This window comes from Pseudorasbora parva, chromosome 24 (assembly GCF_024679245.1).
Source record: "Pseudorasbora parva isolate DD20220531a chromosome 24, ASM2467924v1, whole genome shotgun sequence".
In the NCBI taxonomy this organism is placed as follows: Eukaryota; Metazoa; Chordata; class Actinopteri; order Cypriniformes; family Gobionidae; genus Pseudorasbora; species Pseudorasbora parva.
This window is the reverse complement of record NC_090195.1, coordinates 37292381-37314210: the sequence shown is the minus strand read 5'-3', so window position 1 is coordinate 37314210 and position 21830 is coordinate 37292381. Positions and strand designations below refer to the sequence as shown.

Genomic DNA, 21830 nt, shown 5'->3' with positions numbered 1-21830 from the left:
ATTGTAATGCTCTACTGGGTGGTTGCCCTGCTCGCTTAATAAACAAACTCCAGCTGGTCCAAACCGCAGCAGCTCGAGTTCTTACTAGAACCAGGAAGTATGATCATATTAGTCCAGTTCTGTCAACACTGCACTAGCTCCCTATTAAACATCGCAGACATTTTAAAATCTTGCTAATTACTCAAAGCACTGAATAGTTTAGCTCCAGTGCTTAAGCGAGCTCTTAACAGTGGACCTGCAGACAATCGTCCAGCTGTAACGCTGCTATGAAAGCGTCTGTGGTGTGAAAAGCGCTGTTGTAGAAATTAACCTGACTATAATGTAATGAAATATAACACACTGTTTTTGATGAAATATGTGGTCAGATGTTTGTTGATAGATTTGATTTGAAGAGTCGGGTAAGATGTGTCAATCTTTATTCTTCCAAAGTTTTTGGCTTACTTTTGATACTTTTTTGATTTTGTCCTGTTATAGTGATTTACTGAGTAATATTAATGAGCAACATGTGTTTACTCTAGAGTTAGGAATCGTTTTTGGTTTAGCTTTAGTTGCATGGAATTATGCATAGTTTATCATTATTACTAGTAACTAAATGTAATAAAGACAACAAAAAAATAACATGAATGACAGACTTCTGCCCCCCCAAAAAATATTTTCATAAAAAATCCAATACCTAAATTGAAAAGGGCTTCAGTTTTAATTAATATTGCATTTTCCTGACGGTGACTTTAGCCTGTTCTGGCTCCTGGAGGTAGTTTTAGTCTATTCTTAACCCAGACTGGTTTTGACCACAGGTCACATGACTGCGGTTTGGCTGGACACTGGTGCTCGGATCTCAATGAAGCCATGTTCAGCAAAAACGTGTTTCCTTTTTATAAAAAAAAATCTTGGAATGTTTTTTCCTAGACAGGGTTATATTAAGAATGGCATTACACAGATGTTTCCTCACTGACACAGAGCCTGGTCCTCTCGCTGACAGCGCTGTGTTTCAAGCCTCAGATACTCCATCCACAACCAAAGAGCATTTATAGCTCTATTTTCAATAAATATCATTCAATAAAGCACAATTAAAGGGCCAGTTTTACAGAAGAACGTCACACAGATCTGGATCCACATGAGGGCCAGTATATGATGACACCATTTTCAGTTCAGGGTTAAGTTTCCTGAGCGATTAAGCGTGCTCTGTGAAGTTCACGCTCTGGATAGTGGACACGGGAGGCTCAGGAGAAGTAATCAGCTGTTCGCGCTCATCGGAAACACTGAGGTGAGAAGAAGATCAGAGGAGCCGTCGTCTGTAGCCCTGAGGATATAATAAGCATGCTGTCTATTGTGTTAATGTTCAATATGTTTCCCCGTTATTACACCACAACACACTCAACTGATCATCACACACAGAACGACACAAGATGGCAGTCAGATGGTGTTTGACATGATGCTGGCTTAATATCAACCATACGCCTGACAGACCATTACACATAGACAATGGAAAATCTCTTTAAATTCTGAACGAAAGGGAAGCTTGTTGGATTGAGATCTGGGGAATCTGGAGGCCGATTCCTCAGCCAGAGCCGGCTATGCCGCCCCATACGCCTCAAACTGAGCTGCTCTGTGTATTCTGACAGCTTTCTATCAGAACCAGCATTAACTTCTGGAGCAGTTTGAGCTCCAGTAGCTCGTCTGTTTGATCGGACCCCACGGGCCAGCCTTCGCTCCCCACGGTCATCAATGAGCCTTGGCCGCCCATGACCCTGTGGCCGGTTCTCCACTGGTCCTTCCTTGGAGCACTTTTGATAGATACTGACCACTGCAGACCGGGAACAGCCCACAAGAGCTGCAGTTTTGGAGATGCTCTGACCCAGTCGTCTAGCCGTCACAATCTGGCCAAACTCGCTCAAATCCTTACGCTTGCCCATTTCTCCTGTTTCACACACATCAACTCTGAGGACTAAATGTTCACTTGCTGCCTAATATATCCCACCCACTAACAGGAGCTGTGATGAGGAGATCATCAGTGTTAACCTGTCATAATGTCCTGGTAAACCCTAAATTATAAGGACATTTTTGGTACACATGAGGAAAACAGCTGATAAATCAGACTAAATTATGTTTTTTGACAACATAAAATACAGAAAGTTTAGTGAGATGTGTGTGTGTGTGTGTGTGTGTGTGTGTGTGTGTGTGAGCGCCCTCTACCGTCAGCGGTCGCTATGGTAACGTCAGACGGAGCCGCAGACTAATGGCAGAAGGCGCTGAACATCAGGCGCGATGAACGGGTGAACACAGACACACACACACACACACACACACGGCAGGCGTGTCGTCTCTGAGGAGGATTACACCGACACCGGAGCAGGCGCTATTCGACATGCCGTGGATTGTTTATTCTCTCCATTTCTACTGGAACTTTCCATTAACTTGCGCTCCGTCTCTACATCTGTCTGCAGTGCACGGTGGATGCGCGCGCCCGCCGCTGGATAACACACGGCCGACATGTTGTCGGTCCTCGGGAGCGACCGGGCGCGGAGACGGAGACTGATGCGTCATGGGCATGTGTGTGTGATGGCAGGTCAGTGATTGATGGAGGATCGATGATGGGCAGATGCTCGCGCACACACGCACAGCTCCGCGTAATGGATTACACTCACAGACATACACACACACACACACACACACTGATGAACGGATTACAGACCCGCTCCTCACCTCCTCGTTCTCTCTCTCTCTCTCTCTCTCTCTCTCTCTCTCTCTCTCTCTCTCTCTCTCTCTCTCACTCTCACACACACACACACACACACACACACACATCAGCGACTAATCTCAGGTCGGACGGGTCCTGAGCGCTGCATGTAAGTCCACACACTGATGATAAAGTGTATTCAGCGATACATGAGCATGCTTTGTGTGTGTGTGTGTGTGTGTGTGTGTGAGAGAGAGAGAGAGAGAGAGAGAGAGAGAGAGAGAGAGAGAGAGAGAGAGAGAGAGAGAGAGAGAGAGAGAGAGAGAGAGAGAGAGAGAGAGACGAGACTGGAGTGTGAACAGCTCGTGCTCTGATTGGCTGAAGGCTTGCACTAGAAAGGAAGGATCGTGACGTGTTCAGGTCTTCATGTTGGCAGTGATGAAATCCAGAAGAAATTAATACCGGTTAGCATCTGTGTGTTATTGTGTCCTTCACTAATCTCTGCTATACCAGTACTCAGCAATAAACAATTAAAAATGTATTTGCATGTGTAGCCTATTCTCTGCTGCTTTGTAGGAAAAAAGAAAAAAATGAAAGAAGTGCAATTATTGTAAATTGCCAAAAGAGAAAGTGCACTTCAGATCCCCGGATGTTAAAAGAAATTAGCAGTCACAAAGATTGGGAGCAAGGTCTATTGGTTTAGATGTTAAACTCACACACACACACACACACACACACACACACACACACACACACACACACACACACACACACACACACACACACACACACACACACTCACACACACACATGTTGGTCTATGTGGTTTACAGGGACTCTCCATAGGCGTAATGGTTTTTATACTGTACAAACCGTACTTTCTATCCCCTTACACTGCCCCTACCCCTAAACCTACCCATCACACACACACACACACACACACACTGCCCCTAAACCTACCCATCACACACACACACACACACACACACACACTGCCCCTAAACCTACCCATCACAGGAAACATTCTGCATTTTTACTTTTTCAAAAAAACATCATTTAGTATGTTTTTAAGGCCATTTGAATTATGAGGACATTTGATATGTCCTCATAAACCACATAAACAGGCTCACACACACACACACACACACACACACACACACACACACACACACACACACACTGCCCCTAAACCTACCCATCACAGGAAATATTCAGCTTTTATACATTTTTTGAAAACATCCCTTAGTATGATTTATAAGATGTTTTCCTAATGGGGACCAAAAATGTTCCCACAAGGATAAGGACAGTGCTAGTCAACGAGGTTTAGCTAGCTCTTTCGACGTCGAGTAACTCCGACTGCTTTGACTTTTTATTGTCCCTCTGGGCACACTCGAGACCCACTGTCTTAAGTCACACTGTAAACTAAGTTTGTTTTTAAATTTTCGGGTTGTAGTGGGTAACTCTGTCTGAAAGTGTCGGGAGCACGTTCCCTAAGCTGGTTCGTCAAACCAGAAGTCCACTACGTCTTTTTCCAGCAGGTGACTCCATAGCCCCTTTCACACTGCACGCCGGACCCGCAGTATTCCCGGAGCATTGCCGGGTCGCCTTCTGTGTGAAAGCACCACGTCCCGGGATTGATTACCGAACTGAACCCGGGTCGGGGACCTAATAATATTGCGGGATTCGACCCGGGACGAGCGCCGAAACTAATGCCGAAACTAATGCCGCAACGTGTGCGTAGTTATCGTGCGACTCCTAGAGCTTGTTTCTTCAATAACACAACCCTGCAGTGCCAGAAGAGCTCGTCGGTGTTTTAAACGCAGAGAGTGTTCGTTAGGGGTGTCAACAATAATCGATTCAGCGATGCATCGCGATGCGGGGCATGAGCGATTTAGCATCGATGCGGCAAAGTCTCATAATCGATTATGTCACTGTTTATTTTCTGGCGGACGATAAAGTTGTGAAGTTTCAAATACTTCCGGTTCCGGGAAAATAACAACAACAACAAGGAAGATGGCTGAGGCGGAGGGAGATGACCGCGATAGACGGGTTATTAAAAACGCGCTAACGAGCCGTTGTGTAGGATTGTACGTATATATTTTTTGCACAATAATACATTAATCTATAATGACGAAATACGGCGCAATTCACCTTTATTCCGCAAGGTGGCAATGTCTGATACCCAATGATGAAGTGACGTTTCACTCATAGTTACCTCTGACAGAAAACGAAACAATAATTATAATCTGCAAAACTTGAAATGGGTTAGTGATTTACTTCAGAGAGCGAGTACTAAACACAATCATATGTTAGTGTCACTGTCTCTTGATGATGGATGTGGTCAAGAAGCTGTCAGAGATCAAAATATTGATTTTGAAGACGTTGAAAATGAGTTTGGAGAATATGCTGGAGATCGCGAATATGAGCAGATGCTGAATGTACGGGTAAACGAGCTCTGACGAGGTCAGATGATGATGGTATTAAACATCTGCTCAAACTGAATCCTTCCAAGCTCCAAAAGGTAACCAAATAGGTTTTATTTTATTCTTCTGTAGCTGTTACTCTAAAATCAGGAGTTTTATATATTATCACGACAGGTAGAGGTCTATCCATGTTAATGCTTGTATTGCCTCATGACTGATGAAAAATTAGCTTTGTGTGCAGTAGAATTTTGATGCATCACAATGCATCGTAGAATCGAATCGTTACCTGGTGAATCGTAATCGAATCGAATCGTGAAGGCAGTGCCAATGCACACCCCTAGTGTTCGTATACAAAAGAAACTAAAATTAAACAAGCAGAAATGTGCTCAAACTGGACACACGTCGAGACCACGGAGCTCCTTACTATCCGCGCTGAAGCGGAGATCGCTCGCCGTTATACGTCACATCCGGATGTCACGTGTCGACTCGACCCGGGACCGTTACGGGTGTGTGTGAAAGCGCACATATTACGGTATTTCGCTGGCAGTGTGAATGGACCAAATCTAGCGGCCCGGGAACAAATGCCGGGTCCCATTATCCGTGTGTTTGCCGGAATCGCAGTGGGAAAGGGGCTTAAATGAGTGAGTCAATGAGTCGATTCATCCAAATGATTCGTTCAAACGGCTGATTAATTCCAGAATAAGGCAGTTGTTTATGAGCAGGTAATTGAATCTTTGATTTAAACGATTCATTTAAAACGCTGAATCATTCAGTAACAGACACAGTTGCTGTAAGACGCGTTATGGTTTGGATGTGATCTATTTCCGCTGCTGAAATAGAACAAAAACAGTCAATATTGCATCTGAAATGTAAGTGACTTGATGTTGATTCATTTTTTATGGAACGGTCAAATGAAATTCGTGCCTTTTTTAATTGTGGTGGTGTTCAGGAAAACACTCGTGTGATGTTGCCTAACTGTAGCATGTTATAAATATAAAAACTCCACGTTTTTGTCATTTTAACCGCTTATGTAAACTGAGTTTCTTTGTGTGAGAGGCGCTCATTTGTTGTCGATTTCTCCCTGCGCGAGCGTCCACCGATAACGTTAGACCACAGACCGTAAATTACAGACGTACCGCAGCTCATATGTAAATCACACGCGCCTGGTTGGCTGATTTAGTCAGACTGCTGCTAGTTACATCGTTCAGGAACCGTTAAAAACAACTAAAGTTATATTATTATTATTACTGGTAAAGTTACCGGGTACCACACATTTTCTCACCGGTTCCCAACTCTGTCATTAAAATATGATATATAGTTCAGTAAAGATTCTGAAAGCAGTGTGTCATGATCCCCAGGGAAAGTGCCCGTGTAGTCCAGCAGAGGGCACTCCATCTCAGACTACATTACCCACAATGCTCACTGCCCGGACACAGCACTCCTGATCACCTGTGTCTCATTAACCTCGTTAGCTCACCCTATATTAAGGGTCCTGCACACTGTGCGATTTTTCAAAATCCTTTGCGAATGTCCCTTGTCAGACTGTACGAACATGATCGCCATGTCACACTGTAAGATCTCAGTTGACATTAATGTCAGACTGCACGATAGTGAAGGCGCGCTAAAAACGGACGCGCGCAAGAAAACTCACCCGGAGTTCATATCATCAATGAATGACGCGTTCAGTGACAGTGAGCTGCATTACACACGGGACTGAAATGCTGGCTACAAAGAAATCTCTAGCACTCGTTTTGGTCATAGTTTGTCTTGAAAAACGGAGATATTTGTCTGTCATCGTAGGAGAAGTCACACTGCAGGATTGTGTGCCAAATCTTCTGACACTGCCAGAATTTCGTCTGAGGTAAAATTTGATCGCAGCGCTCATTAATCGGCTGCCGGTGAACATGTCAAACTAACGACCAAAGACGTCAGATTTTAGCCTAGGATCTGAGGAATCTTTTAGGATTTCCTAAATTTGTCTCAGACAGCCAAATCGTGGCCAAAATCGCACAGTGTGCACCCGGCTTTAGCATGATTATCTCAGGCAGTCATTGTAAAGTCTTCTGTGAAGAAGCTGCTCTGAGAGGCACAGCGAGAGGATCTTTATTTAAAAGGTAATCCACAATGGTAGTCAGAGAAATGGCAAAAGGTCCAATCAGGCAAACAGAACAAGGCACAGAGGCAATGATTCCAACCAAACCGAGAGACGTGGACCCAGTGGCAACACTCAGAAACGCAGAGATAAAAGCAAGACTTCACAATAGTAGGGCTGTTTCGAATGCCATTTTTTGAGCTTCGAAGCTTAGGTGGCAATCAATATCGAATATTCGAAGCTTCGGTGGGTGGGGCTAAATATATAATAATAGTGTCGGTTTGCATTTGTATCATCTTTCACGACTTCACGTTTCACTCTTCGGCATCGTAAACGTGTTGCGGCAGACCCAGTGGAGTGCAGTGTTGCATTTGGTGCAATATGATCAGGTGGCACACATTCTTTAAATATTAATAAACATTTAATAATCTTTTAAATAGAACAGTTTCCGGTACGCATTACACGGGCAGGTTTATGCTCCGAAAACGGACAGTGCACAAGTGATACAAAACACAAAGTCTGTTGAGAGCAAGAACTTTAATAAGGTATTAATAACGAACCTTTCTTTAAAACAAATGAATCCCAAAACAGAAATTAAATTAGTAACACACAGTGATTTCAACGAACTGTAATAAATAAAGAACACGGTAGCATGCTTATAAACAGTTGAATAAGAATAAATTAATTGTTTTTAAAATGACACAAAATGTAATATCTATTACAATTAGTTTTATTCTATATAAGGGATTTATTTTGTCTTATTCTGACTTTTTGTTAATTTAAATCTTTAAAATGCGCGATGCTTTTATTGAAAGCATGTTGCGGTGTTTTTTTAAATTTATTATTATTATTTCAAGCATGAGTGAGAGTGAGTCCGCTACGGAAGTCACGTGTTGAAAAAAAAAAACCGAATATTCGAATCTCAAAACTGAAAATCGAATGCCACCTCACCGAACGAATATTCGAATATTCGATTATTCTAGTACAGCCCTACACAATAGTGATGTTCAGTTCTTGAACCAATCGTTCTTTTGAGCCGGTTCTCAGCAAGTAAACGCTTGAGCCGGTTCATCAATCGAACTGTAGCTCCAGGTTGATGACGTAAGACGCAAAAGACACAAAGTAGCACGTCCGACTGAAAAAGAACCGAAAGAGCCGGTTCAACCAGCTGTGGAAGTCTGCCGAGGATTACTGAGACGGATTGAGTTGGCAACGCAAGTCTGAGACACGTAGGCTACTGGAAATGTGCTTATTATGACTACTGTTATTAAATAACATTATATTAAAACCTGCAAAAACCTTTCTGTGACCAGATTTAAATACATTTTAGGCTACTGTAGTTTATTGTGCATGCAAATTAGCCTATTTTAAGTTGTTAAGTGCAATTTATAAGATATAAGGTTTATTCTACTTTAGACATATGTAACATATCCACGTTTACGCATGTGTGTGCTGTTAGTGTGAAACTTTTTAGGAATCGTATCCAAGATGTGCTAGGCCTACTCAATATTGGTCAGTCCTATCCGACGTAAAGGCTCCGCGAATGAAACGCTTACCACAAACACCATTAACTTAAGGGAACTGGTTTTATTAAATAGGCCTTCATTTTATTAAAACATAAAGATAAAAATACTATGGTTTTGCGCATGTGGGTTAGGGTCAGGGTTAGGGTCAGGGTCAGGGTCAGGGTTAGGGTCAGGGTTAGGGTTAGGGTCAGGGTTAGGGTCAGGGTCAGGGTTAGGGTCAGGGTTAGGGTCAGGGTTAGGGTCAGGGTCAGGGTTAGGGTCAGGGTTAGGGTCAGGGAGTTTGGACAATAAACGAGGAGTTGGTTTACTCGTTCTGCTTCTTTAGACATTAGAGCACATGATCCGCTTCTGTTGACCAGTGCCTGTGACGTGTTGTGCAGGTCTCTGTCGACGTGAAGGATAATGAACACAAACACCATTAACTGAAGTCAAAGAAAGGCAGTCATCAGCAAATGCACTCGCGCAAATAACTTTATTGGATTGTTTCAATATTGACAGATTATTTTATTTGAATGTGTTCTTTGGCACCATTGCATGATGACGTCAGGAACCTACGAATCGGCTTTTGAACCGGTTCCTTGAGCCGAATGGTCCGAAGAGACCCGGTTCACGGAAATGAATCAGACTTTGCATCACTACTTCACAATGACTGACTGATGCTGCGTCCCAATTCGCCCACTTATACTACGTCCTAAAAGTATGCTCTCTTTTTGTGAAGAAAAGGCATACTATTGAGTGTGTAGCAGAAAAGTAAGCAAGCTTCGGGACTACTGCGCCATCTTCAACGGACTCTGTCGCTTAGTAACGAGCATCCCGTCACCGTTTATCTGCCCTGTCCATCATCGTCAGATTCGTCACAGCTCAAATCCTCCACATTCAGATTAATCTCCTGCCGTATCGGAGAGAAGTGTGGCCGCTCGTTGATCTGATATGTGTGGGTCTTTGTGGGTCAGAGACTCCTCGTGTGTTTGCAGTTTAAATATAATGAGCATTTATAAGTTAATGGCCAAACGTGTCATTACAAAAGTTCTCAGTGCTGCTGCCGGTGAGATATAATGTGGACACCACTGAATAAATATATATTTTTGTCAGGTTAAATATTGATAGTTGATCACTCAAACCCCTTTATCTAAACTTCTCTACTTAACCGTCTAAAGCCCCGTTTCCACCACAGGAACTTTACCCAGGAACCAGGAGCTTTGGGTGGTACTCGGTGTGTTTCGACCGCAGGGTCTAAATGAAGTTCCGGGTAAATATTTCCCCCTCCAAACGGCCCTGCTCGCGGGGTAGTACTTTTTCAAAGTTCAGGAACTTTCGAGGGCGGGACTTGGGCGCTGAACATGCTGATTGGTTGAGCTGACGCAGCATTTTATTTCAACTCGGCATTTTTAAAAGTCTTTTGCGAGGTTCAGTCTACGTTCAGTAATAATCAGTCTTACACGCCGCGCTCATGTTGACAAGAGAGGAAAGCTCATTTTTCTGAGGGCTAAACTTTTTATTTCGTAAGTTATGAAGATAATGTTGGAGTAATGAGACAGCGTATATTGCCCCAGGCAGTTTTTACTTTAACTGCGCCTGACAGAAGAATTTTTTTTTTTCTCAGATGATTATTTAAACAAATAAATAGCTTATAATATAATACTGTATTAGTCCTGGTGGCCGTTAAGAGTTGCTATGGCTTCAGTTAACACACTCCAGCTGCTGGAGAAAACAGCGGCGACATTTCTGATGCGGCAGACAAACTGCATGTGACAAAATGATTGCGATTGAAAGTCATCACATGTAAACACCAGATCGGTTTAGATAACGTCTCATGTAAACACCAGATCGGTTTAGATAACGTCTCATGTAAACACCAGATCGGTTTAGATAACGGCTCATGTAAACAATCCTCTAAATCTTTCAATCGGTACACACAAAAATGATTACTGTCCGGGCTGTCATTTTTGAAAAAAATCTAATTCAAAACGGAATTAAAATATCAAGCAATGCATTCGAATATATTCAATGATCTACAGCGCCGTCCTCTCCAGCAGCTGAGTGTGTTTATGGATGCCATAGCAGCTCTCAACGGCCACCAGGACTTACGGTTTGATAAAGCTATTCATTTGTTGTAAAGTGTAATAATCATCTCAGAATAAATACATTCTAATGTCAGGCGCAGTTGAAGTAGTTAATGATTGTTTGCTTACATAGGCGTAGGGACAGTGTCATTATGCCAACATTATCTTCATAACTTCTTATGAAATAAAAAGTTTATCCCTCAGAAAAATGTGTTTTCCTCTCTTGTCATGCTTGGTGAAGGCGCGCGCTGTGGACATCACATAAGGACGCACACTCAAAAGTAATCCGGTCAGGTCATGGTGAAATGTTTAGTTTGATCGATTCATGAAAAGGTTTATCCACCCATCTCAAAACGATTACAATTTCATTCAGTTTGGGCATTTTTATTACGATTGAGGTGTTTATATGGAGCATTTTCCTTCAGATTGGACTTTTAAACTACAGTGCTCCATGTAAACGCACCGACAGTAAAAGAAATTGCGCTACATGGCACTTTAAAAACCGGATAGTTTATTTATAGTTCGATTACGGATATTTCACGTCATCTTCGAATGCATATCGAATATTGAATAAAAAGTGACAGCCTGGTCCGTCACTGGCTTGGAGGAGCAGTCGCGTGCAGTCCTACTTCACCGCACTAATCTGCCTAATCTTCTCGGAACTTTATCGCGGTGGAAACGCAGACAGCTGCAGGTCTGGGGGGAGAAAAGTTCCTGTAGAAAAGTTCCTGGTACAAATTGTTCCGGGTAATTTTGGTGGAAACGGGGCTAAACTCGCACGTCCGCCATGTTTGTAGTTTGTAATGCTTTTTATCCGCGTTTGTAGTTCTAATCGAATCTTTGGAATACTCTTTTCAACATACTACGATTTGGGACGTACTAATTCTATTTTCGAATACTATTTAGGATGGATAGTGTGTGAATTGGGACGCAGGGTGAGATAAGCAGGCTAATATAGGGTGAGCTAACGAGGTTAATGAGACACAGGTGATCAGGAGTGATGTGTCCGGGCAGTGAGCATTGTGGGTAATGTAGTCTGAGATGGAGTGCCCTCTGCTGGACTACACGGGCACTTTCCCTGGGGATCATGACACATTGAAGGACATCCCATAATAATGTAATATAGATTTACAGTAGTATCACAACATGATATTTTATTATGATATGATATATATCCCATTTTTTAATCTGATGGTTTGATTATAAATATGGTGACTGTCTCTAAGGCTCAGTATATGATATTTCCATCTGAATCATAACCAGCAGATGTGAAGGTTTATGATCATGTTAAATATGGAGCCTTTAATGCCACACTTTTACATATTCTTCCGGTACTGAAAAACTTGTAATTACCTCGACCAAAACTGACAAACATTAACAAGACCTTTTGTTTCAAAATATATTCAATGATTTGAGTGATTCTTATTTGCTGTGCTAATAGAGTATATTGAGTTATATTCTTCATCTATTACTGGTGCCAGAGCAACGGACTGGGGTTGAGGGGAGGCGAGTCTGATATGTTTAGAGTTGATCTGAATCCTGTACTAGAGCGCCGCTTCTGTGCGTTTGACGGAAGGGTTTGCTTGTGTTTATTTCCTGCTGTCTTTAGGAGTGTGTGTTGTAAACAGGGAAGGTGTTTTAGCTGTGTGTGTGTATACAGTCATACACACTGATACTCGTGAGATATTCCTCATCAGGAGTGTATAAGTGCATGCAGTAATGAATTATACGGGTGTGATTAATTGTAGCCGCATGCATGTGGAATATCGCCTGAGAGAGGAAGGAAAGGCGGAGAGACGCTGATATTGAGCTGTGGTTCGGTAGAGAAGAGCTGAGACCAGGGCATGACATTAACGTCCGGCCACCAGCCACTGGGAGCGTTCACCTGCCAGTTTAGTTTGTCTTGTTTCTTTGCCTCGCAGGGCTCGACATTAAGCCTGTTCATGTGCTCGACCTTCAGACAAGTGTGTGTGTGTGTGTGTGTGTGTGTGTGTGTGTGTGTGTGTGTGTGTGTGTGTGTGTGTGTGATGGGTAGGTTTAGGGGCAGCGTGTGTGTGTGTGTGTGTGTGTGTGTGTGTGTGTGTGTGTGTGTGTGTGTGTGTGTGTGTGTGTGATGGGTAGGTTTAGGGGCAGCGTGTGTGTGTGTGTGATGGGTAGGTTTAGGGGCAGCGTGTGTGTGTGTGTGTGTGTGTGTGTGTGTGTGTGTGATGGGTAGGTTTAGGGGCAGCGTGTGTGTGTGTGATGGGTAGGGTTAGGGGCAGCGTGTGTGTGTGTGATGGGTAGGTTTAGGGGCAGCGTGTGTGTGTGTGTGATGGGTAGGTTTAGGGGCTGTGTGTGTGTGTGTGTGTGTGTGTGTGTGTGTGTGTGTGTGTGTGTGTGTGTGTGTGTGTGTGTGTGTGTGTGTGTGTGTTTTACCAGTGTTCAGTCAGCTTTGACATATTTAAATCTGCATATCTTTGATATTTTTACATTTAATAAAGGGTATTTTCCCGCTAATCTTATTAAATATAGGCTTCAGCTTTCAGTTTTTATTCTTACATTTGATCAATACATCTAATTAGAATAAGACACTATAGGGGTGTTATCAATCAAATTACATAATTTACACTGAAAACAACTGCATACAAATATTAATGAGATGGTTTTAAATATTTTTTAAAAGACAAATAAGAAATGTTGGGAAGAATGTTTAAACATGAAACTAAACCACCAGTAGGTGGCAGCAGGTGAGTCTTAATGAGTGAGTCATTGAGTCGATTCATCCAAACGATTCATTCTAACGCCTGATTCATTCAAGAATAGGGCAGCTGTTAATGAGCAGGTCCTGAAAATATTGGACAAGAAGACAATCAGGCGTCATCATTGTCAAATTCTTAGAAAATATAAGATTTTAAGTTTTACTAATTTTATTTTCTTGCATTTTGTTAATTAGTTTTTTAAATGCCTGAATAATGCTGCTCCTTTACTCCTTTGCAAAATAATAACAAGACAGCCAAGTGTTTGTAGACCCATCACTCGTTCAGCGTCAGAAGGCCACTGGAGCGTCCCGTTCCGCAGAGCATGGGTCGCCCAAACTGCCTTCTCAGTAAAAGGAGCTCAGTTATGGAAATCTCTCCCAGACCACTTCAAATGCAAGCCAAGGTGCCATGATTACCTTTTTTTAAAAAAAATACTAAACTGTGGTTAATTAAAGAACAATCCTGCTCACGAGTAGTTTTTGTTTATGTTTTTTTGGATTTATTATTAGCTCTTTAATGATCTTATTCAGCCAGAAATGTGAATTGTGTGATTAATTCCTCCTGTGGTTGGCCAGCCGTCAGACCTCCGCTCATCTTCACACACAGATGAAGATATTAGTGTTGAAATCCGATGGCTCAGAAAGGCCTTCATTGACACCAATGTCGTTTCCTCTCGATTCATGATTCGGATCGCCAGAGTCTCGTGATTTCAGCAGTTTGACGCGCGATCCCAATCATGAATCGATTCACTGACGGTTCGAAGCTTTGTTCTGAAATCGGCCATCACTATATAAGTCGTTATTTAGTGTTTTTGCGCACTAACTCTATTCTGGCCTCTTCATCAATGATTGTAGAGCCGCTGTAGTGAGATGGGCTTTGTAACGACGTCGTTAGTGCCTTTATGGGTCTTGAGAGAGGAAATGACATTGGTGTCAATGAAGGCCTTTCTGAGCCGTCGGATTTCAACACTAATATCTTCATCTGTGTGTGAAGATGAGCGGAGGACTGACGGCTGGCCAACCACAGGAGGAATTAATCACACTATTTGCACTACTGGGAGAACTAACGCTTTAATTTCAGGCCCTGGAAGAGACGTTACGGTCTTCTGTGTGCCATTTCCTGACAATAACACCAAAGCCAACCCTGAGAGAGTCAGTCCGTCATCTAACCTCTCGTTTACACATCTAACCACAGTCAGCACCTTCACAACTTTAGCTCTCGACATCTGCTAAGGAAGAGGAAGCTGGAACAGGAAAACCAATGACTTTGTTCATGTTTTACCCTACGATGGTGAATAATAACAACTGGTCATATCCAGCTATAAATAAAGTGACCTTGATCATCTCGAAAGCACAAACACTACAGCCTGTCGAAGCGTTATACATCCGAAACAAACTCAAACATCACATGAAGTCAGCACTGCCATAAATATTACATCAGCAGACGAAACATAAGAAGGAAACCAGGGCTTTGCTGTCGCTTATTATTCAATGCCTTCTTCATGGCTCAGTCTGTGCTGAGATATGCTGAACAAACACAATCCTGGCCTGTTGTGATCCGGTGCTTCGTTACCATACGCCTCAGCCAATCTCTCCTAATATTGATCCTTCTGAAGGAGATGAGCGCTCAAATAACTCACTGTACAGAGAACATCATGCAGCTGTTATTAGATGTTTGATTTCTTTATTCAGTTTCTGTAGCATTTCTTACCTGAATACAATTTGGTATCTTTGTTCTATTGGATGTAATCATCATATTGTTTGTTATTTGCATCTGTTGTTTTATTACTAGGACTTTAATTATTATCACTAGGTATGAGAGTGAAATAAAATGTGCACACTGCAAAAAATGCTCTTCTTACTCCGTAATCGTGTCTTGTTTCTAGTCTAAATATCTAACAATTCTTAAATCAAAATGCATGTACTTTTTTTAGATTTCTTATCACCCCATTGGCAGATCATTTTGCTTTTTTTAAGCAAAAACTCACTTAATTTTTATATTTTTCCCCAGAAAACAAGAAAAAATATCTTGTCATTTTACTGATCTAGTAAATGCATCTTGATTTAATAATATTTAGATATTTGGACTGGAAACAAGAAGAATAAATCCTAAATAAGAAGAGCATGTTTTCAGTGCGATAGAGGATTTTGGTCATAACCCCTTTAATGTCATAAGTTGCAAGAATCCCACTCATATTTTGTTTCTGTTTTTCAACAGCGTATCAGACTGTGGAGGCCGAAGAAAGCGCAGATATATATGACGTGAGGAGAGCCTACCCAGATCCATCCGGGCGGATAGAGCTACCAATAAAAGGACGAAAGGAAACATGTTGAGGACGCTGGCTTGGAGGTCCATAGGGTGGCCTACATTTGTAGTGTGCCTATTTCTAGCAGTGGGTCCTGCATTCTCTGGAGTCTTTAATGCCTCAGGAAAATATATTTTTAGTGACTTTGGTGAGTTTAAGCTCACTGAGAACGGCCCAGTGGAGCTACGCAAACTCCAAGCCTCTAATCTTCATCCTAACTTGTACTTTAACCAAGACGACATACCACTGTTGAGACAAAGGTCAACTACAACTCATAGCCACATCTTTAAAGTCATCCGGACAGCTGTGTTGACCATGCTCTCCGCTGGCCCGCTCTACATGCCACCCACAAAGCATGAGGAGTTCGCCAGCAAATGGAACGAGATTTATGGGAACAACCTCCCACCTCTGGCCCTGTACTGTTTACTGTATCCTGAGGACACGGCGGCCATGCACTTCCTGATTAAGTTTATGGACCGAATGTCGGAATATCCGGACTGGAAAGTCACCAGCGCACCCAATGATGAAGTTCCAATGGCTCATTCGCTCACTGGATTTGCTACTGCTTTTGACTTCATCCACTCGTTGCTGGACCAGCCGAGGCGAGACCTGTACTTGAAGAAGATTTGTGCTGAAACCAGAGAGCTTTACGAGACGTCGAAGTACAGGGGCTGGGGGAAACAGTTCCTTCAGAACCACCAAACTACTAACATTGTGGCTATTCTGACCGGAGCACTAGTTGTGGGTGCACATGACGTGGCCGAGTCCATGGCATGGAAACAAGTGTCTGTAAATTATATGGAGAAGACAATGTTCCTGTTGAATCATGTTGTAGACGGCTCTCTGGATGAGGGAGTTGCGTACGGAAGCTACACTGCGAAGTCAATCACGCAGTATGTTTTCCTAGCGCAGCGCCACTTCGACATAGACAACACGCAGAACAACTGGCTGCGCATGCACTTCTGGTTTTATTACGCCACTTTGCTTCCAGGCTTCCAGAGAACGGTTGGCATCGGAGACTCCAACTATAACTGGTTCTACGGACCAGAGAGCCAGTTAGTGTTTTTAGATACGTTTGTGATCAAAAACGGGTCAGGGAATTGGCTTGCACAGCAGATTCGGAAGCACAGGCCTAAAGACGGTCCCATGGGTCAGTCGTTGGCCCAGCGCTGGACTACGCTTCACACCGAGCTCATCTGGTATAACGCCGAGCTTACACCTCAGCCTCCTTACGGGTACAATAAGGCCAAGATGCACATATTCTCAAACTGGGGTGTGGTGACCTACGGGGCTGGTTTATCTGCTGCACAGGGCAACACCTTTGTCTCGTTTAAATCGGGAAAGCTGGGTGGCCGTGCAGTGTTTGACATCGTCCATGCTAAGCCTTACTCGTGGGTGAGCGATTGGAGCAACTTCAACCCTGGTCACGAACACCCCGACCAAAACTCATTCACTTTTGCCCCTAATGGACAAGTTTTTGTTTCCGAGGCTTTGTACGGCCCCAAATACAGCTTCTTAAACAATGTGTTAGTGTTCAGCCCTTCCCCGACCAGCCGGTGTAATGTCCCGTGGGAAGGCCAGCTTGGCGAATGTGCGAAGTGGCTTCGCTGGACAGATGAAGGGGTCGGAGACTCGGCAGGAGAGCTGATCTCTGCTTCGGCCCACGGAGACGCTCTGTTCGTGAGCGGAGAAGCGGCCCTGGCTTATTCCTCAGCCATGAGACTGAAGAGTGTGTACCGAGCCCTGCTTCTCCTCAACTCGCAGACTCTCCTGGTGGTCGACCATATTGAGAAAACCCCCGACTCGCCAGTCAACACGGTCAGTGCGTTCTTTCACAACCTGGATATTGACTTTAAGTATGTGCCCCATAGTTTCACAGACCGATACAATGGGGCGTTGATGGACGTCTGGGACGCCCATTACAAAATGTTCTGGTTTGACAGTGAGGGACACAGTCCTGATACTCAGATACAGGAGGCTGAGCAGGAAGCGGAGTTTAAAAAGAGATGGACGCAGTTTATCAATGTCACCTTTCCTTTCCCAGATTCAGTCAGGAGAATGGCATATGTGATGCACGGGCCTTACGTGAAAGTGTCCAACTGTAGGTTCATTGAAAGCGGGAAGAACGGGTTTAAACTTTCTCTCGTCATCAACAACACTGAGAAAATAGTTTCGATAGCGACCAATCACAAAGACATCGGGGCACGTTTGAGCTATCTGGGCTTTGGGGGATACGCTAAAGTGGAAGACAGACATCAGATTGTGCGGTTTGGCTTGGGGACGCAGCTTGTCCCAGAACAGACCAAGTTACACAATCATCTGTTTGATTTTGGGGTTACGGTAAATGTTGCAGCCGGGGTAATACTGTGTGTGGCGATTGTTTTCTTGACCCTACAGCGTAAGTTTTACGTTTGCTTTAGCAGACTGATGCGTTACGCTTTGCTTTCTGTGCTAATGCTGTGGATGACCGAGCTCCTGTTCGTCTCCAACAGCTGCGATCAGATCCTGTGCGGGGTGAAGTGGCGCGGATCCGCTTCAGACCCGGAGCTCAGCAAACACATGACCCTTTATAACCAGCATCCGCTCTCTCTTCCGACTGTAGTGATCACATCCCTGCCTGGCTCTGGCGCGGACATCCTTAAGCACCTTTTCTACAACAATACAGACTTTGTCTACTTACGCATCCCCACAGAACACTTGGATATTCCTGAAACAGAGTTTGAGTTTGACTCTTTAGTAGATGCTTGTGAATGGACGCGCTCAGAAGCCCAGTATGGGCGTTTTAAAATGATTCAGGGCTGGCTGCATTCACTGGTGCACAACACCCACTTATTCCTGCAAAATATCCCCCTACATGATGCCAGCCACATAAAACCGGCCCAAAGAGTCAGTCTCTCCCAGGACAAGAGGAAGAGGCTGAGGAGGCGAGAGTCCAAGGCTGAAATGAAAGGACGTGTGCGAGTGGACAGGGATGTGGAGTATGTGAGAGAGCTGCGGAGACACACGGTGGACTATCCGAACGCCCGCGTGGTCCTGAACCTGTGCAGTGGAAGCTGGGCTCTGAAGCTGCCCTTTCTCCAAGAGGTTATTGGCCCGTCTCTGAGGGCCATCTACGTGGTCAGGGACCCTCGTGCATGGGTATATCTGATGCTGTATAACAGCAAACCCAGCCTTTACTCGCTCAAGAACATTCCTCAGCATCTAGCCCTCATTTTCAAGCAAGATTCGGCTAGTGACGGGTGTCCGACGGCATTCGCAGCCGAGTTCAGAGCGCTGTGGCACCTCGTGTCCCGCTCAGAGACCAATCCTGTGCTGTTGCTGGCCCATTTGTGGCTCGCTCACACGGCCGCTGTCCTCAGAGTCACATCCTCCCTATCTGAGTCTTATCTTCAGGTCAGGTTTGAGGACGTTGTAAATGATCCTCAAGACACCGCCGAGAAGATACACTCCTTCCTGGGAGTCCCCGTATCTCCTTCGGCCCTGAATCAGCTCGTGTTCACCACCTCCACAAACTTGTATAACTTGATGTATGAAGGGGACATCTCCCCAGCCAGCATCAACACATGGAGGCGAAGCATGCCGAGGAGAGACATCCGGCTCATAGAGTACACCTGTGGCTTCCTGATGAGGAGACTCGGCTATCACAGGTTCTCTGATTAACTCGCTGCTGCTACTGCTGCTGCTGCTGGCCAGCTCTGGACCTTTATCTTGTATCTGTTTGATATTTGTGTTGTATTTTTGCACAAATTTGGGATGCAAACCAAGTAAAGTGAAAATGAATGAAATAGGCACAACAATTGAATGTCACTCTGTGATTCTGCTCCTTGTCCAATCAAACATGTCAATTTGTACTGCACTGCCTTCAGGATACCATTCATAAGTTTTAGATTGGTAAGATGTTTTTAAAATGTGTCTCTTCTGCTCACCAAGGCTGCGTGTGTGTGTGTGTGTGTGTGTGTGTGTGTGTGTGTGTGTGTGTGTGTGTGTGTGTGTGTGTGTGTGTGTATCATTAATATATATGTATGTATGTATATATATATATTAGGGGGGGTAACGGTTCAAATTACTCGTGGTTCGGTTTTGATCAAGGGTTCGGTTCGGTTCGGTATGTGCTTTGTTCCGGGAAATTAGGACATATGTCAAATTAAAATTAACAAAATAAGAACTATACACTACAAGCAACAGGACAAATACACACAATAGAGCAAAGATGCCTATAAGATAAACAGTTCAGGTTTTTCAGTGTCAGGGGTTTTCAGGTACAGAAATTGATTAAAGTAATCAAATATAAAATAACAATGCATATTTTAATCTTTACTGTATAAATGAAATAAAGGTTAATCATTATTAAGTTACAAATCTATTCAGTCACGAGCATTAAAAAACATCCAGTGCAAACACACACATGGACACAGATCCAGCACACACACACACACACACACACACAAACACAAACACAGCTCCAGCACACTCACACACACACACACACATGGACACACAGATCCAGCACACACACACAAACATGAACACATAGACACACAAACACACATGAACACACAGATCCAGCACACACATGAACACACAGTAAAGTGCTCGTGCCTGACCCCACTCCATGTCTCCAGACATATGCGTATCTCATGCATATCTTACTGACTTTTCATAATCAACATAAAACATTAAAAAACTACTACTACTTAAACAGTCTAATTAAATGCATTTCTTTAACCCGTGGCTGACGAAGACCTTATTGTCCTTATGGCAGTGGATATAACTCCCAATACTCCATCATCAGCTATACAGATAAGGGCAAGACATGATTATAAACTATAAACTCTACTTTTATCTGTGTACACTCACAAAGGTCGTCGATTTGGGGAATGCGTTATTTTGCACGTACTCAAACGCTGTCTTCATTTCAAAAATGTATCTTGTTTATTAGACGCAAAGTTTTACATTTTAAAGCATTTCTAAATTCAGTTCCTATTTCTAACAAATGAAATTCAAAGCCAAAATAATTAAACTGTTTTAGGTGCAGTTATCTTCAGCAGAGCACATTATAGACGCGTCGTCAGATCTGAGATGAACCGCAGAGCACGTGGGGGAAAACCGGCTGGACTCCGGGAACCGTTAAGCCCCTAATATATACACACTGTAGCGTTCATCAAGGTGCATACGTCACCCAGAAGGGGCAGTAAACACTCATATATTCACATTAGTACCCTTTATATTCAGCACTGTGTGTCCTGTTGGAGGATCCCAGATCAACACACTGCAAAACAAATGTTTCTAGTCCAAACATCTAAAAATTCTTAAAACAAGAAGCATTTACTAGACAAGCAAAAGTAATCGTCTTGTTTTGGGAGGAAATAACTCAAAATGAAGAGAGTTTTTGCTTTAAATAAGATAAATAATCTGCCAATGGGGTGAGAAAAATAATCTTAATTCAAACAGAAAACAAGATTATTTTTCTCACCCCATTGGCAGATTATTTATCTTATTTTAAGCAAAAACTCTCTTCATTTTGAGTTATTTTTCCCCAAAACAAGACAATAATCTCGACTTGTCCAGTAAATGTTTCTTAATGTAAGAATTTTTAGATATTCGTTCTAGAAACGAGACAGAAATACTGAGTAAGAAGAGCGTGTTTTTGCAGTGCGTATGGATAAGCAGAGTCAGGTTTCGTTGCTGGGGGACAGATCCCCGGTCCGAATCCACAGTGGAGATGACCGACGAGATCGTGCTCCTGAAACCACCGAATCAATCACAAATATTCTTGAATGTTTGGGACATTTATTATTATTGATCAGGTTTTGTGGATTGAAAAAATGATGGCTATTAACACCGAACCGCAAGAATTTCACACCGCATGAAACAAAGTACGTGAAATGTTTTTGTTTATTGTTTGCTTGGCAGAAGCCCTGTGTCTCTCTCACACACACACACACACATGCTCTTCTCACCCCCGTGATGTCTGTGAGGAGTGTGTTCATATCTCAGACTGTGGCC

The 21830-nt window shown here is 43.3% G+C and overlaps 1 protein-coding gene across 1 annotated transcript; it reads left to right on the top strand.

The window, feature by feature from the left end:
• The first annotated feature begins 2209 nt into the window (after positions 1-2209).
• On the top strand, positions 2210-20279 carry LOC137063935 (dermatan-sulfate epimerase-like protein). The gene is made up of 2 exons (XM_067435244.1): positions 2210-2566; positions 15737-20279. Exon 2 carries the CDS (start codon positions 15846-15848, stop codon positions 19482-19484), a length of 3639 nt encoding a protein of 1212 aa, XP_067291345.1. The 5' UTR covers positions 2210-2566; positions 15737-15845; the 3' UTR covers positions 19485-20279.
• The last annotated feature ends 1551 nt before the right edge of the window (positions 20280-21830 follow it).